Raw genomic sequence first — 17,968 nt, 5'->3', positions numbered from 1 at the left:
AAATTATCAACTTGTCAATAAATAACACGCTTGACTGGTCTTTGTAACATTGAAAACCTCACTGAACAACAGCGATACGATTGTTGGGTTTTTCTGGATGCGGATTGGCTAAACAGAGGGTTGCCTCGCTACACGTTGTCATAAACAGGAACACGCCATATAACTTGCTGTGCGTCACACCTGCAGGTGCACGTGACGGAGCAGTTTTCTCTTCCACAACTGGTTGAGAGCTTGTTTGTTGAAATTTTAGCCAGCGGTTACCATGGAAAATTAACAGCACCTTACTGCGCCTGTATGTTACTTATGCTTGTGCCCCAGTGAAATCAGCCTTAACGACGACTAAATTGGCCACTCATAACTTAACAAAGACTCAATTGGCCACCAGCCATTCATAAATGATAATGAACAACTTTGCATGATATTGCTTTACGCATTTCATAGTAGCTGAAGGTTTCGCCCCCAAGAGCGATTTCGCACCCACTGAGTTCGCACCGACATCGACTAAACTTGATCGAAAAAGGTGGGGGGAACTCGATCGAAGTAGATAGTTTATAGTGAGTTTAGATAGGTGCTGACTCGGTAGCTGCGAATTCGGTTGGCTGCGAAACACGTAGAGAGGAATAGTGACTAAATCAACTACTCAAATTGCTCAATCATGATTGTCTGTACGAGCGTCGCTGGGTTCGTCCTCGGGACGACATTGTCTCGGTCGCCCTTGGTTGATAAGATATATGAATATTTCGCGCTCATTGGTGGAAAACTATAATGAAATAGAATACAATCGAAGCCCAGAAAATCATTTGAAAACATTTCATAATTTAAGATACAACCAGTCATTTTTACAATAACAGTGAAGAAAGTTACTTATTTACATATAATTTGTTATTTCTTTTGATAAACGTACTGCTTAAAATGCTTTACGGAGACGTTTCAACCACATGACAACTGTATGGCTTTGATCTGTCGAGGGGAAAACAATAACGAAACATGTCGACCCGTACGTCGGCGAGGTAGCCATGCCAATCAGTCTACTACACTCCACACTGTTCTACCGACAAGCTAAAGACCCGTTTGTTGACGAGTGAAACTTGTCTTTATAAGAGCTCGGTCAATGTAGTTTCAGTAATTTTGGCCACGTTTAAATTTACCTTCAAATTCAAGAAACCTGAAAATAGTAGTTAACTAAGATAGGAACCAAGGAGACGATAATAAACCATAAAGGAACAAGGATGGTTAAGGATGGAGAAGATTACCACGGATTACTAACGACGAACTTGAAGAATATAGGCTAAACTTTTCAAGACGCGCAAACGGTAGCTCCTTTAAGATTGGCGCAGCCATTGTTCAGTTGTGTCCTGGTGTACCGGTACACAGAGGGAATAACCACTGTACTCCTTTCTTTACGAACCTTTGTTTAGCTGTTGAACATTGTTGGGTCTTTTGTATCGGTTCTTGTGAACCGGTACACGAGGACAGAACCCATTGTTCCCACACCGTCGCCTAATTCTTTTTTGCGCTCGTCGGCTCGCTACGCTAGCTGAATTTTTTTCTCGCCCTCGCCGGAAGCTTGGTCGCAAGCTATTATTTTCGTCATGTGTGGGAGGAGTAAGATAACGCCCGAGAAGAGACTGGGACCAACACAGAACTTTCCTTCCTGTTGAAGGCAAGAGTAAACCCTTCCCTCCCACCTGGATATGTTACAAATCCCCTATTACTAATGACCTTCAATTTTAACTATAGTTACTACTAAACGACTTCAACGGGAACGTTCAACTCAACAGCGGAAAATAGGACGGAGGTCGTTGGAGAAGACAGAAACAATGTTCTTAGGGAAAAGTTCCTGAGAAAGAGGTTGGTTCTTAGCGATCTAAAGAACATAACAGATACATGTATGACTAATGGACTAGTCCTTAACTAGTTCGCCTGAAATTAAGATAATTCCTAAGGGATGTGTTTCAAGTTTACTTCCAAATCCAATTTCAATCAACTCTGAGAAAACGGACCAATCAGAAGCAAGGTACTAAAGCAAGCCCTGTCACTGTTAACCAATCAAAATTCCAGACAGTAATTCGACACTCAGACTTGCTAATCTGAGCATGTAACTCTTTTACCTAAACTGAACATGGCTGGCATTACAAGAGAACAATAAACGCTATGGTCGAGATAAACAAAAACCTCGAAAACCTTGGCATCCATTTTGCAAGGTTAGCTCTAAAAAATATTAACAGAATTGACCAATCTGTACTATCACGACTTTCTGCGCTTTGTAGTTTCACGAGTGGCCCTTCATGGGGACATTTTCCTGTTCACATCCATGCTTTATGCTGCAACTATTCGTCAATTTTGTATAACCAGGTTTGTGTAGCCTGATTTTACTTCTTTGAATTCCCAACTCCTCGAAGGATTGAAGTAATCCTGACATGGCCTGATCGCTGTTTGCGTTACGTCACGCTCGACTTAACGTTACGTCCATTGCGTTACATCGAGGCTAACATTGCGTTGCGTCACGTCTGGGAGCTGACAACAGTGGATGTGTTTTTTCTGTTCACTGGTGGCTTAAGATAGGGATCTTCACACAACGTCAGTACATCTGCTCGCTCTTCCTTCCGGTAGACAAGGCAACGACGTATGAAATTCTGCGGAAAGGTGAACACGAATAAAGACCGCTTAGTATTTCTCAAGCTGTGTCGTGTACAGCGTGACGGCGGCGATCTCTTGTGACTAATCGGTCGGTAGATTACTTTCATATTTCCCAAATCAAATTAAAACTGGTTTGGGATGGGAGGGGGGTGGGGTTGGGGAGGTGTTATAATAAACTAACATGTTCTATGGAATGCTATCTTCGATTGGAACGAGTAATCGTCACCAAGGCAATCTCTTTGCTCCTTTTGGACTCGTCCGAGCTCTCCTCGTTCCCAAGTACATGAACGAAAAGCCCGACATCTCGCCAACAACAAAACGTTTGCTTAGTTTCATATCTAAATCTTCTTTGCTACTGTACCAACCTTTGCCTCGTTACTAACGGCAGGTTTAGCGGGGAAATCCACCTCTCTCGCCTTTAGAATTGTGTTATTTTCCAAGATGGCTGCTTGAGTCTGGTTGTGACCAAACGGCTGAAAGAAATAAAATTGCAGACTTTTGCTCCATAGCAGTCTTTAACACGTGATAACGGCATAACCAGGCCGGTACTCACACTGAAATGTGTAGAATAGCGCTCCAAATAAATGATTTGAATTCGTTCAATCGGGATTCCCTGTACATCTACTTCACAGTTAACGTTGTATTTTTATCAAAAAATGTAAAAGAAATTTTATAACAACTAAAATCAACAAAACAAAATCAGTTGTACAGTACTAAATTTCACGTCACTCTCGTCTTACCTTTTTGCCATAGAGCATTTGAAAAAATATAACACCCACCGACCACACATCTACCTGAAAACAAAACCATTCATATCTTACTGATCGCCAAGTTTTTCACTGTCCACAAGTAATTGTCAATACATGGCATTATAGACGATTTTTTTCCTTCTTGCTGACTAATGTATTGAATGCAATGAAAAGTGAAACAGATCGATTCTTCCCACAGAAAAATTAAAAACAAAATAGAACACTTAAGGCGGGGGTACACATGAATTTAAGTGAAATTTTAGGAAGTTTAAAGAGGGATTAAAAGGATAAAAAGGGGTTTGGAACACCACCAGACAGTTGATTACCCCAAAACGGCACCCCGGGTTGGTGGGAACTGTTTGGTGTACGTCTACCAATTTCTAACTTCAAATTCTAATTTTAAAACAACATCAAATTTTCAAAATTTCCTATTTCCATAAATTTTACTAATCCTTTGAGAAAAACTATTTATCCCCAAATCTACCCAAAAATTACCAAAAAATTTACAAAACAGCCCAAAACGTAGCTATGTGAAATGAGCAGAGAGATTTTCCACTGCTTGAAACGTGAACGAGATATTTGCATTCAAACCATAATACCCAGCAAAAATATGGCCTTCTTGTTAACCCCCGCCTTAACACCAACGGGTATCACATTCTCATTTTTACCCAGATCGTAACTTGAACGCCTACGAGAGGCTATCATTAAAGGGAAATGGTTGAGCTTAATTCCGTTCCGTATTTTCTACAATAAAACTACGCAGTCAATGGAAACGCTTAAACACTCAATACCTGAACTACAGAGCGTTTTTACGTGACGTCACGGCAGCCATATTGGTCTTCCAAAACAATGAAACGGCGGCCATGTTCGTGTACCAAACCAATCCTGTGGGAGTTGAACTCTTTTCTCATGTTAAAACTTTCTTTTGTTCCAATTAATTTGCATGGCTGCTGGCTACGTGAGTGAGAACGTTCTATTTAAATTTTCTAACTGATATTCCAATACCTTTGAAGATATTTTTGGCGGCTCCTTCCCGACAACAAAACACTCAGGGGGGAGGTACCAGTAAGTACCGGCTCCTTGAGAAGTAAGGTCCATACTGTCGTCACTACTATCCATGACTTTACTGAGACCAAAATCTGTGACCTTCACCTCCCCACTGAGTGCACCTGTGCCCACTAGGAGAATGTTACCTGTGCAGCAAGACATATGAACACTTTTAACAAAGTTTCGATAATCTGGCCTCTCGGTGCCTACACTCAACGGACTCATCGGTACAAAATAAGTCATTCTCAATGGCCGCCAAGCTATGCATTGTGACATTGGAAGGAGCTAGGTCAAGGTTTGCACATCTTGAAAAGTTTAGCCTAAATTTTTCAAGTTTGTCGTTTGTAATCCGTGTTAATCTTCTCCATCCTTAACCATCCTTGGTCCTTTATGATTTAATATTATCTCTTTGGTGTTTTTCTATCTTAGATAACTACTATTTTCAGGTTTCCTTCAATTTAAAGCTAATTTTGTACGTGGCCGAAATAACTCAGGTCCTTTGATCTGACAAGCGCTGCCGCAGTCCGGCGCTACAAAGAATATCACTTACCTGGCTTTAAATCGTAGTGAATGACTGGTGGTTTTATTTCGTTCAAATACTTGAGGGCACTCACGGTCTGCAAACAGTAAGACGAAAGCTGATGAGAAAAAGCTTCTTCGTTTCAGTCGCTGATACGAGCATACGCAGAAAGGTGATTTCCGGCTTCTTCCAGAAAGATCATACTTATTCCTTACACCGCTTAACAAGGTTTATATGAGAAAAAAAAATTTTGTATACAATGTGCAGACCGACCGACAGACAGACAGACAGACAGACAGCCAGCCAGCCAGCCAGCCAGACAAAAACTTTATATAGCCTTTATTTAAATACCAAAATTGTTAAAATTTGAAATACAATAATCATGAAAATTTAAAATTACAATAAATATCAATTGAAAGTACATACTGTTAAAAAAATGATAAAACTAAGAATGTTCCTCTTGAATCATTTATCTTGTTACAACTTCTCAAGGCCTCTGGGAAGGAATTCCACAGTTTTGCACTTAGATGTAAAATCTGTGCGAATAGATACTGCATGAAAACTACAAAAGCGCGTTTGTTTCCTTCTCTCTACGATTAAATTTCGCGATTACGAAAGACAAGACAAACAAACAGCAGGGAGTGAGAGAAACAAAAATACGAACATATACCTGCATAACGATAGACTTCGCCTGTCAAGAGGAAAAAAGGAGAGGGTGTACATACTGTAAGTAATTAAGATATGTGGCATTTAATTCCAATAATTGCCGCTCAAAGCCTAGCAGAAATTGTACTCATTCTTTAAGGAACTACGTCACGGTTTGCACATCTTTTAGCCTACAGTTCGTCGTTTGTAATCCGTGTTAATCTTCTCCATCCTTGTTCCTTAATGGTTTATTATTATCTCTTTGGTGTTTTTCTATCTTAGTAAGCTACTATTTTCAGGTTTCCTTTAATTTAAAGGCAATTTTGAACGTGGCCAAAATTACTGGAAATACCATGACTGAACTCTTATAAAGGCAAGTTTCACTCTTCGGCAGATGGGTTGTTAGCTTGTCGGTGGAACAGTGTGGAGTGTAATAGTGTTTTTCAGCCACTTTTCAGTTTATGCTGACTGGATAACATCAAAATCCAGACAATCCTCAAGGCGTAAAACTTACTTCTCTTTCTGGCACTGTTTTATGTTGTTTCAACAAGAAATCCAAGTCATTGCCATCACAGTATTCAAGAACAGTACAGAACCTAAAGATATTGACAAAACAACTCAAGAACGACTGTGAAAACTAAATACTCCCTGGCAAAAAAGTCAATTGAAGTAAATTTATGCTAATTATTACAATTATTACACTAAAACATTACAATTATTACAACATCACTACATCGATAACTTACGAGTGTTGACCAATCTCAAAGACATCATAAAGGCGAACAATCCTCTAGAAAAGAAAAACAAACATACGCAGAGCTAAGGCTTGACGTTTGATGGTCCGACACGGCAAGAATGGAATAATGCTAATTAAAAATCAACCAAACTTTGAAGCAAGACATTAATTGTATCAACTTACTGGATGATCTAGTGACTTATGAATATTGTACTCTCGTAACGCGTGTCTGCAAATGTGATAAAAGAAGCGTGTGTCAGGTTCAGTGAAACACCTCATGAGTCATTATGAAACAAGTCAGGATTAGACTTTGATGAGTAAATATATAATAAGGGAAAAAAGAAATCATAAACTAAGGAGTTAAATTTACAGTTTTGTTAACAATATTTATCGATCAAGGTTAGTACGTTTCTTGAGGTTTTAAAACTCCATGACTTTCCATGACCTTTACGAGTTTATCACGACCTATGCTAAGTAGTTGTTCTCAAAGTATTGTCAAAACAATCTGTTATGTAAGGTTATTTCCCACATCATGATGCATAGAATGCGTGCTAGTGTTTCAATTTTACAGGAATTAAAACCGGTTTTCTGACTCGTCTGATCATTTTTCCTTTTTATTCTCAGAAAGTACACTACTTTTCCATGACTTTCCATGACTTTCCATGACCCACACTTCCATTTCAAGACTTTCCAGGCCTGGAAAATGAAATTAAAAATTCCGACTTTCCAGGTTTTCCATGACCCATACGAACTCTATAATGATACACTACAGACAATAAAACAGGCTTAACTTCCAACCCAAAGACTACATCAGACAACACAATTCAGCCAAGTTCCATAGCAGACAGACTTACTTAATATAGTTTGTTTTCTTATCTTCTTTCCAGTCATTAAATAATTGATGTATTTTGCAGGCGACATATCTGTGTTCCTTGAGATCATATCCCTGAAAAAAACACCAATGAAAGTCAAACAATAGATCTAGTATCTTCACAGTTAAACAATAAATCCAGTATCTTCACAGTCAAACAATAAATCCAGTATCTTCACAGTCAAACAATAAATCCAGTAGTTCTATAAAATGATCGCCTGGGTAAGGGTATACTTCTGAAAAGAACTGTTGTTGGTGACTGACGTTTCGACAACCTGTGCGAAAGTCACCTACAGAGTCCTTATATCTCCATTTCATTTGATCCAACAAGTATACAGTAAGCTACTTCAAGTCAGGACAAAGCTGAGGAAATACACTTCCTCAGAGAATAACTATCTATACCTCACATTTACCAGGCAAGAGAGTATCTTACATTAAGTACCGAAAATTAAGTTAAAGCACTCTTAAAAATAACTTTTTCAACAATCTCACCTTATAAACTTCACTGAAGCCTCCTTTACCTAATAAATTTAGCAATAAGTATCTACTGTTTAGAGTTGGATGATCCTTAAATCTGCAGAAATAAAGTGTTAGAATAGATCAATGAGGGAATTATGACAGCAATGAAAAGTACTTGTAATTACTGTCAACTTGTACTTTAGTTTTGGTTGCCAGAAATCAAAGTTAATATACTAAGCACTTTAGAAACATTGCAGATGGCAGGTTCCAATAAGGGCTGAGCACCAAATGGACTGGCCGTGAGGATGATTTTGCCTGCCTGGTTTGACCACCTAGCTAAAGGAATATTGTTTTTCAGAGAAGCGTTTTGCTTGGCTGCTGACCAGTTGTCTTCCTGCTGAAAACGTTAATGAAACCCCTCGGATGTTTCAAAGGAAATTTGTAACCTCCTACAAGACATTCTTTTGTCTTGTCACACAATCCTTCCGGAGAAATACATAATAAGCCAAAAGAAAGACTGCAGAGGCTCCAGAATTTTGCTAAACAGACAAATCCTGTAGGTCTGCAGTGCATACAGAGAACTATAGACACAGGAATGCAGATTACCTCAAGACAGGAACACAGGTATATCAAGAGTGATTACTTGATAACCCTTTCTAAAATCCCAGTAGTGATCAATCTCTAATTTCTCATTTCAATACTAATACATTATCGAGCAAACAAATGAGGAGACTATGGAAAATCATCAACTAAGTTATATTGTCTTGATGTACTGCCAAATTCTCTGAACTGACATAAGAAAGAACTGTATGGATATCAGTAACGAGAATCCCCATTTTGAAGTTGGAACTGAAAGGGTTGAGCACTTACTTTGAATTATCTTCATTGTGTATTCTTTTTGACTCTCGTATATGGAGGTTCCTTTCTCTATCCAGTTTTTCTAACTCCATTTGAAGATCTGTCTCTTCCTGGTGAGAATAATGTCAAAAAGCCAACATTGCATTACATGAAAAAGAAATGGTAATCTATTGGCAGCATCATTTAAAAAAAAACAACAATCATCTGGGACCCAGTCCTCAAGAATCTCTTTAATATACATGTATGTAGAGCAAAAATAAAATGACTTGTTTATTGATAATATATGGTAAGCTCTAAAGTTAATGAATTGTTGTTAGCCAAGATATCATGTGGAGGGGTTAAAACAGGTGGACAACTTAGGCATTAAGATTTAAGATAATAAGAAAAAAAAATACACGCATGTGAAAGAATATTATCACTAAAGAAATGACAACTGTTTGCACAAGTACAGCTTCCCAAGGACCACGAAAAAGACCTTGTTACATACATGAACACTGATCATGTGACTTGTCTGTAAAGACAGGGCAACATTTCAGTTGATTAACAAGTGCAATTTATCTAGCATGGTGTCTGGGCTCATGAAAAACAACTAGCAAAGTAAAGCTACCTTCACAAGCAATTCAAGCCATGCTGGTTTTCCGTAATTTAATCTATTTACAGATAGGTATCACAGGGCCCCCCAAAAAACTTGAATTCTAGCTTGCCCTTAGGACAAGCATCTCTCAAATATTACTTGCCCTGGGCAAGTCTTAGTTTGTTCTTTTAATGATTTAGTTAGCAGATGACTTGCAAGATCCCAGTTTCCCATTGTGTAAGTGAGAGGGAAAAGGTACCTGCTCAGAAGGAGAATCTCCTTGTCCCGGACCACAAGACGGCACTTTTTTCAAGCCCTGTTACCATACACTGAAATTGGTGTTTAAATGTCAGTCCAGCTAAGCCTTTACTGCAGAGTGGTGATTTAAGATGGTTCTTTCAGTAGGTTATTCATATTTTATTGTAGCAGTCTTGTCACTACACATAGAATTTAATTACCTTTTTAAGTGCCATAGCTCTGAGTTTTAAAATTTCCTCTCTCTCATGGTACTCCATTGGTGAAAGCCTATCAACAAGAACAAAATCGGATCAACAATAGTAATTAGACGCTGAGAGAAAATACTTCCGGTATTAAGGTTAGATAACATGATTTGCAACTATAGTGTACTAGTCTGAAAATCATTCTCACTAGCCCTCAAAAAAGTTTTTCTCTGACATTACTTCATCTGTAATCTGAATTTCCTCAAACATTTTCCCACAAAACTTCACTTGTCCATTGTACAAGTGAAGTGTCTTGTCATCGGTTTGATGGCCAGAATCCACTACAGTGTGACAGCCAGAATTCATTAGCCAGGATGGATAATCCTCTAACCCTGGGCTATCGGACAGGACTTTCTTTGTGCACTGAGATGTTTTAGGTACACTGTACACCATTCATCTACTTACACTGGTGATGTTGGCCTTGCAAACTGATCACTATCTGAACTGGACGTCTTTGAAAGTCTTTTTTCTTTCACATCTGGAAATGAAAAGCAGTGTTAATTTTGACAAAAACAGCGACTAAAGAATTAAAATTTTAATTAAAAATACAAAACAACAATATCCAGCATTGTTTAGTTCCAGAAAATATCCATACCTCCCCCACGGAAGGGATTTTTTCTAGCACCTCCCCACCCCTCTGGAAATTCCAGTTAAGCTTCATACATTTCATAAAATTTTTTTGGTCTTCCAGAACCCCCCACCCCCCAGGAAATTCCAATCCCTTCTGTGGGGGGAATATGGATATTTTCTGGAACTGCACATTCAATAAAAAGAAGTTGGATATAAGTATCTACAAAATCGACAATCTAAAACTGACTTGTGGTATTAGAAGGCGGCTTTTTCTTTGCCAAGGCTTTCTTCTGTTTTTCTAATTCCTCCCTTTGCTGATTTATTCTTTCTTGTTGCCTGAAAATAAGATTGCTGTTGTTACGTCAGCTATTTTCCTGCCAGCAATCAGTAAAAGATAATTAAGGGGTGCTAGTGAGTGACTGACATCAGGAAATAATTTTATCTCTAAGGCAACATATGTGTACTGAAGGTCAGCAATCCATGCACAGAGCTACGTACATGTGTATTTAGTATGTAATAAAATAAACCATCAATTAAATCAGAGAATTACCCTGCCAGCTCTTTGAAGGCATGTCCATCTACCCATGTCTCTACAAATGACACTCCTTGTCTATGTAAAGAAATTTTTAAAAAGGAACATTTAGAATTAAAAACATTTGCTTTGTCAGCAGACCAACAGTCATACTTGAAATCTATCTGAAACTTCTCAGTCTTCACAAAATGTGCATCACTGATGATAAGTGGACATCAAAAATTTTCTATGGAGCCTAAGATACCACCCTCTTGAAGAGCTCTGGGGCAAAATTTAGCCATACCTGTGTATTTCTCCACCAGTTTTGAATGCAAAGTGGTTGGTCCAAATTTGCCAACAAGTAACAATACTTTAAATCCAGCAATTACTATTCATATAAATTTTCTTGACAAGAAGTGGGCATCCACAGGGTGCCTGGACACTATTAAACTGAAAACCTGTACAGAGGGGTACACAGGGTTTGTACCCTTTTTCAGAAACAAATTTCCAGGACTTTTCCAGGACTTTCCCAGGACTCAGATTGATTTTTCCAGGACTCTAAAATTTACATTAACCCTTTCACTCCCAAGATCTCAATTTTAATTCTCCTTGCTGTGTGCCATACATTTCATATTTTTTTACTTGAGTTTAACAGATTTCCAACACTTTCCAGGACCAGTAGCCCTTTTCCAGGACTTTCCAGTCCTGGAAAATGCACAGTAAAATTCCAGGACTTTCCAGGTTTTCCAGGACCTGTACGAACCCTGGGTACAGAAGGGTACAGAAGAGTATAGTACGTCCGGAATAACAACAGTGTCATAATCAAACAACATAAAATTTCTGTACATCCTACATTTTTGGGACACTTGCCAACTTTGCAAATTACAGAGAGATGAAATCCACTTCAATGTAAATCTGGTCTGTCAGAAATCAACAGTAACATTTACCTGACAGGGACAAACTGACCCAGTCGTAATCTGTTCTTCATGCAAGTTTCTCTGCCGGCTTTCTTTTCGAGGGTGGACTGTTTAAAAAAAAAAAATTGCCATGGGTATATAATTCTTTAAAGAAATCAGAATAAGTTGATGCAGGTAACTTTTTTTTAGTCCATTTATGTATGATTGTCCTAATTAGGGTTACTGATGTTTCACATAACAGACAAGAATTCCATTCAGGTTGTTGAAATGTTGGTCACCAAGAACAGTCCTTTTTAGAACTACCCTCACCCACATGATCACGCAAGACAAAGAGCTAAATACTCCTATGTTTAAACCATTAACTTCACATTGGTGTTTCTGTCTGTCTGTCTGTCTGTCTGTTTGTCTCTGTCTGTTTGTCTGTTATGGCTGTAACAGCAGTAACCCTGTCTCTCTCTTGATCACAAATTTAAGTTATCCTCCAGGAAGTACACTAGCCTCATGGTTGGTTAATGGTTAGGTTTAAATGCTATAAGCATGTTGTACTCCATATCAAGAGGTCTACGTTTAGCTCATTGGCCAGGATTTTTTGTCCAGACTTACACAGGTACTTACAGCAGTAATAAGCAGTTTCTTGTTGATAGCTAAACACTTCTCCAGACTTTCTTTTGCCTTAGCAGCAGCTTTCTACAGGGTTAGAAAATACAAGCGATTTTAATTTTGGGTTCAAGAACTGATCATCCACAGTACATGTGGGGGTCGACACATTGATTTAATTTTGACAGGTTATTATTCTGCAACCAATCAGATAGTAGAACACACAAGAGGGATAAGCAACTCCTTAATTAGGGTTTTGGGTTTACATATAATCATCTAACATATCTCTCTTCTTCTCTTCTTTGCATGCCAGATGAACTGAGTGTACAGTTTAAAGGATCTCATTTGTCATAATAAAATCTTGCTAGGTTCAAACATTGTGTGGCTCCAGAAAATATCCATACCCCCAATGCGAGGAGGGTCAGTTTTGGAAATTCTAGGGGAAAGGGAGATCTCAAGAGCCAAGAACTTTTTGAAAGAAAAAGGGGGGATGTTGCTGTACGTGAGGGGGGGGGGGAGGGGTTTCAAACCAAAAATCCCTCTATGGGAGGGGTATGAATATTTTCTGGAACAACAACGTCATTTAAAACTGAGTACCTGTTGAATATCAAGCTGGTTTTTGTAGTCCTCAACAAGCTTTAGGAAATTTTAAAAACAGAAAAAACCAACACAGGTAATATTTAGTAGCTTAAATTACCAAGGAATTGATAAATAAATGTGTTTGCTAATAAGTGTCAAATCTATACACATGTACATGTATATTGTATGTACATCTATTGTTGTACTAGTATTACATGAAAAATGGAAAAAATGTTGATTGCTAACTAAAATTACTGGTAATATTGATGGTAAAAGGGTCAAACTGACATAATTGTGTACTGTATGTACAATCATGTGTTTTTTAAGGACTAAAATTGCAAAACAATGCCAAAACCTTAAGATGAATTTTATTTGAAATATCTGGCTATTAAATATCTCTTTTACTGTCCCCTTGTTTATAGATCGTCTTCATTTGCATACTAGGGGCTTTTTTTTTCTATCTACATTATTTAATCTTGTAACGTCGCTTAATTAATTCATTTATTGTTTGTATTGATAGACTATGATTCATATTACCCTTTCAAGATCTTCAATCTTGCTTTCCTTTTCTTGGGAAGAAGCCACTCCTGATGAAAAGAATGTCTCCATTTCCTGTTCACAATAATTTAAGAAATTAATATTTAGGTTTAGTTTACATGCAAATTTTATTGGTTCTGAATCTCATTACAGTTGATCAAGAGAAATATTCAATTCTAGTAGAGTTTATACCCTTAGGCTGTCAGTTGTCAGGATTGTCTGTAAAAAATAAGACAGAAGACAAATTGAATTAATTATTTGTCATAAAAAACAAAACACATTGAAAGGTTTGACTTTAGTGCAGTAGTGTCCGTTTTCAATCCACTACACACCTGGGACATACCTTCTCGTCATGAAATCAGAAGGCCATAAGCAATCATGTGGTACAAGAGATAGGTTTCCCCTGATACATGTTATCATTAATTAATGTACATCTATTTGAGAATCTTGAAAATGAATTGTGCAGCCTGGGAAACAAACCTGTGTTGATTCGTGAACAAATATTCCAGCAGAATCAATCCCATCAGATCCGTCTGACTCAGATTCAGGTGGACAAGCTTTGATTTTTAATGGACAGGGCAATGTAGAGCTACTATCTGCTTGGAACTGAAAGTAGAAGAGTTCCGAATTTCACTTAATAACCAGAACTGAGCTACACTTAACAAGCAATCACAGTTTACGATTTAAGTTACTGGTGTTAATTAGAAGAGTCCTAGGATGCACAATGGTTGCCCTCTCTTGGAGAAAGTCAGCAAAACAAAAGCTCTTGCTCTGAGCTACATTGCATTGTGAAAAACAGCATTAAAGTGGCTAGAAAAACATCCTCTCCACTTGTCAAGGACTGCCAATTAGATTTTTCTGTGGGTGGGTTAGTCAACTTTCCCTGCTAACTGGTATGATGGGCAAAGGTGAAGGCAAGCAATCTGGCAATTAATTAATTAATTAATTAAGCTTACGTAAGCACTACATTACAGTATTCCAAACAGTGTGAAGAGAAATAAAATTAAAAAATACATGTACCTGAGATGTAAATGATGGTAAGAGATTCTGTGGACTTCGACGTGCAGGGGAACTTTCATTCTGTGATAAGCGACAAAAATATTAGCTTATGTATCTATAGACTTATTAGATAAAATAAATTAATTATGTCAAAGTAAATAAATAAAAAAATATAGATAAATAGATTGGAATTTGGCAGTGGCACATTCCGCATCTTCGTCCTGACACTGTTTCTGGGTCAAACTGGTATTTGGAATATTGGTTTTCGTGGAGAAAGAAATTTAATAAGAGAAGTTCTCAGAGAGAAACCCTCAGGGCAAAGTGAGAATCAACAACAAATTCAACCACTTGCCCTGTGACCCTAGATCCAGGATTAACATGCTAGTGGGCCATATCAGTGGGAGGTCAGCGCTCTATTACCACTACGTCATCCTTGCCACAAAAGAAACATGTCATATTCTTATAGAACAAAAACATACAATACAAAATACCTTGAAATACTCAGTGATTTTATTGCTTGCTTCTGAGCGTCCACTTTTACTGAGAATACCTTCAAAAGAAAAGCAACTCCACATTTCAAACTCTTAACAGGTGACCATTTCAATGGAAGCTATCACTGACATGTAACTACATTTGCTACTTTTCTGTGGTGTCTAATTATCATTTTTATTAATCGATTTCAGAATTTTGTCGCCATCTTCTTTTTTGTGGTTAAAGGATGTAAAGTTCTTTACCAGGAGAGTCTCCATCCACAGCTGCTTTTCGTTTCCTTCCAGAATGCTTCTCTGTTCTCTGGCCAGGTGTAGTGCTCTGTGAAACAAAACAAAAAAGAAAAAAAAACTAGTTTGTTACCTCAGCAAGGAGAGTGCCAGTCTGATAAGCAGGAGGAGATGTGAGGGAATGGTTCAAATCCAGTACAAACCAATGACATTCATATCAATCTGGGCTAACATGTAAGTGACAGATGGCCTCTTCATACGAAGTTGGTAGCTACATGTGCTGGCCCCATTGGTGGACAAAATTAATTTTGTCCTTCTGTTCTCCATCCCACCTGGCGATGAACGGCAGACAAAGAGATGAGGGCAGACAGAGTGAGCTGACCTGGAAGAGCTAATGAGGAAAGTGAAAGGCAGGCAGCAGTGGTCTCTGGTAGTGACTGTACAAGCCCAAGGGCATGAAGAGGATTGGGTATTGAGTGAGTTCTCCATAACTGAAATTGGTTCGCATGCAGAAGAATCTCTTTCTACATCTGCAGAACTGTATCCAACAATTTCAGGAGTGGACACATGAGTGAGAAGTGTTGTACAAAATTCTCTACTGTTTGTCCAGAGTTTTAGGCAAGTTAGTGTGTTATGAAAGTGAAATTTGAAATGCTTTGAATACTTTCAATTGATACCTCAAATTCTTTATCACTTCCCACAGAGGAGATACTGGCATTGCTCTGTTGAGAATCTTGATTGATACTCTAAAAGAAAATATCAAAAATAAAGAATGGTAATCTTTCATGCAAGGAATTAAACTAAACCGTACCAACAACAAGAATACAGTATAGATAAATAATAAAATCTACAGCAGCCTTGAGTGTTATTGACTGTAATAGTCCCTATATATGGTTTGCAGAAGAGGTGCACCATATGATTTTACGATAACTGCAACAATTCTTGCGTGTTCATTGGCTAATTTTCATTGTCAATAAGCGAACAGACACATGAATTTATAATTTATGCGATGTAGCAACGAGCAAGAGCAGACACTCAAATAGTTTGTTATTGTAAAAAACAAATTGGTGTCCATTTTTCATGCCTCTGTCCTGTTATTGACAAAGTAGTCTGCAGATCTACTTGGCTATCGCCTCGTGGATCCACAGCTACTTTGACATTATTATGACAAAATTCATGATCAATGACAGGACAGATATGCATGAAAAACTGATGTCAATTTGTTACTTTGAATACAGATTCTTATCAAAGCTTTTTTCTAAATGAGATTCTTTGTTCTTTTTGTGTACATTCCTTAACAGGGATGACCTGGATCAGGATGAGTGATCCAAGATCACTTGGATCATGGTGCATCAAAAGGGTCGATGACTCCACTCTGAGGGTGGTCGAGGGTTCAATTGGCTCCTTTTGATGCACCATGATCCAAGTGATCTTGAATCACTGATCCTGACCTGGATCAATGAACACACCCCTGACAATCCCCTGAAAAAATTGAGTTTTTTTGAAAATGGTTTTCTGTAAGGATCTTTTAGACAAGATCAACAAAGAGATAAATTAACAATCGTTGGTCATGAGTAATCAAGACCTTCTTTGCCTCTCACACCCACGATATATAAACTAATAAATAAGCGTATAAAATTTACATATAATGACTGCAAGGTCTGCTAAGTTGAGACAAAATTGAGTTTTACACTTTAATTAATAGTTTGAAAACGGCAAATAAATTTGTTAAAAACTGGAGATTTTAGCTAAATTAAAAATGACCGCCCAACATATTTGATTGATTACTAGTAAACACAATATCGGAAGTCGCATATTAATACGTGAATTCTGCACAAACCCGTGGAGTGGAGAATCTTGCTTCCAACAACTCTCGCTTTTGCGGGTCCAAAGCTTCAAGCCGCGAAAAATGGATTTCGCCCTCAACGTTCCGCGCTTCACTGGCTGTTGCCACTAAAAGGAAATATCGAACATAAGAATGCAAAGGCTTCTAGCATTTCCTGCTCTCAAATTGATCACAACCAAGAAATACGTGTAGTTCCCTGAGCACACGAGTTTAACACCGCACTCACTTGAATTTTTCTGACTCATCTGCGAGGAAGTCGTGCTGTGTTCGAGCTGCAACTGAAACCCAGGGCTAGCTATTTCAGGGCCGCAAGGCTCATCCATACTTCAGACTACTATTCAATGTACAAAGACGAACAAAAATCATGGTGTGATAGTTCGAATTTGGCTACGAATTCATCATTTGTGTTGTGGATCTCCCTCGAGGCACCGAAAGACACTTGAACAGAGGCCTGGCTACCAAGCCTAATCGGTATCAGAGGGTAGTACAGAGGAATGTGCACCAATGGGGAAGGAACTGAAATACAGTTGGCTAGCCTGAGGATGAGGCAGATGGCGATTAGCTACACTAATTTGTACTGTGCGACGGATAATTCTGCGTTATTCACAAACTGGCACTAAAATAAGATGCCCTCTCTATCTTTTCTCTCCTCGGCAACAGTTAAGAAATTTAAGGTTCGTAGGGTGTTTCACCTTTTACCATAATAAAGGACTTATTAAAACAACTGGGATGTAGTCTTTGAATTGTAATGAATACAAAATGAGACCTAAAAAACAGCTGAATCAAAAGGCCAGTAGGGGAGAGGTTCTCTTGAATAAATTTTATTGTATAGGCTTGACAATGGCTTGGAGAAGGAAATGGATCCAAAAATGAAAAGAGAAAAGGAAGAGAAAAACTATACAAAGAGCTGAAATGGATATTGCTGTGCTACAGCATTGTCAGAATGGAAAAGGGAATAGTTAAGACCAAGGCAAAATGGTTAAAGGCATCACTCAACGGGTCAAAAAACTAAAGAACAAAATGAGTTCATTTAATAATCCAGTTATCCAGTTAAGAAAGCCGATGTAGTGCATTTAAACAAACAAAGGCTCCTA

General features: G+C 38.1%; 1 protein-coding gene across 1 annotated transcript; it reads right to left on the bottom strand.

The window, feature by feature from the left end:
* Positions 1-495: 495 nt before the first annotated feature.
* LOC145488292 (serine/threonine-protein kinase tousled-like 2) lies at positions 496-17,582 on the bottom strand. Its single transcript, XM_081467123.1, has 28 exons — positions 17,101-17,582; positions 16,869-16,981; positions 15,706-15,774; positions 15,044-15,119; positions 14,801-14,859; positions 14,331-14,390; positions 13,791-13,916; positions 13,503-13,529; positions 13,311-13,385; positions 12,792-12,830; positions 12,213-12,284; positions 11,628-11,704; positions 10,720-10,779; positions 10,417-10,505; positions 10,005-10,077; positions 9,558-9,624; positions 8,538-8,635; positions 7,701-7,782; positions 7,192-7,283; positions 6,521-6,566; positions 6,348-6,391; positions 6,116-6,197; positions 5,627-5,647; positions 4,987-5,053; positions 4,395-4,582; positions 3,381-3,434; positions 3,006-3,113; positions 496-2,636 (listed from the first exon to the last, which is right to left on the bottom strand). The coding sequence occupies exons 1-28, from the start codon at positions 17,195-17,197 to the stop codon at positions 2,505-2,507; spliced, it is 2,193 nt and encodes a 730-aa protein (XP_081323249.1). The 5' UTR covers positions 17,198-17,582; the 3' UTR covers positions 496-2,504.
* Positions 17,583-17,968: the final 386 nt, after the last annotated feature.

Source organism: Orbicella franksi, chromosome 5 (genome assembly GCF_964199315.1).
Source record: "Orbicella franksi chromosome 5, jaOrbFran1.1, whole genome shotgun sequence".
Classification (NCBI taxonomy): domain Eukaryota; kingdom Metazoa; phylum Cnidaria; class Anthozoa; order Scleractinia; family Merulinidae; genus Orbicella; species Orbicella franksi.
The sequence above is the reverse complement of the archived record's forward strand: the minus strand, read 5'-3'. Positions and strand labels throughout refer to the sequence as shown.

What these genes read in the sequence shown, in the direction of transcription:
- LOC145488292 (XM_081467123.1), bottom strand. Translation starts at nt 17,197, where the DNA reads ATGGATGAGCCTTGCGGCCCTGAAATAGCTAGCCCTGGGTTTCAGTTG. An exon ending in GCCGCCTTCTAATACCACAA is followed by an intron (nt 10,078 to 10,416) that starts GTCAGTTTTAGA and finishes TTTCATTTCCAG; the next exon opens with ATGTGAAAGAAAAAAGACTT. An exon ending in AAATGCTCTATGGCAAAAAG is followed by an intron (nt 3,114 to 3,380) that starts GTAAGACGAGAG and finishes TATTTCTTTCAG; the next exon opens with CCGTTTGGTCACAACCAGAC.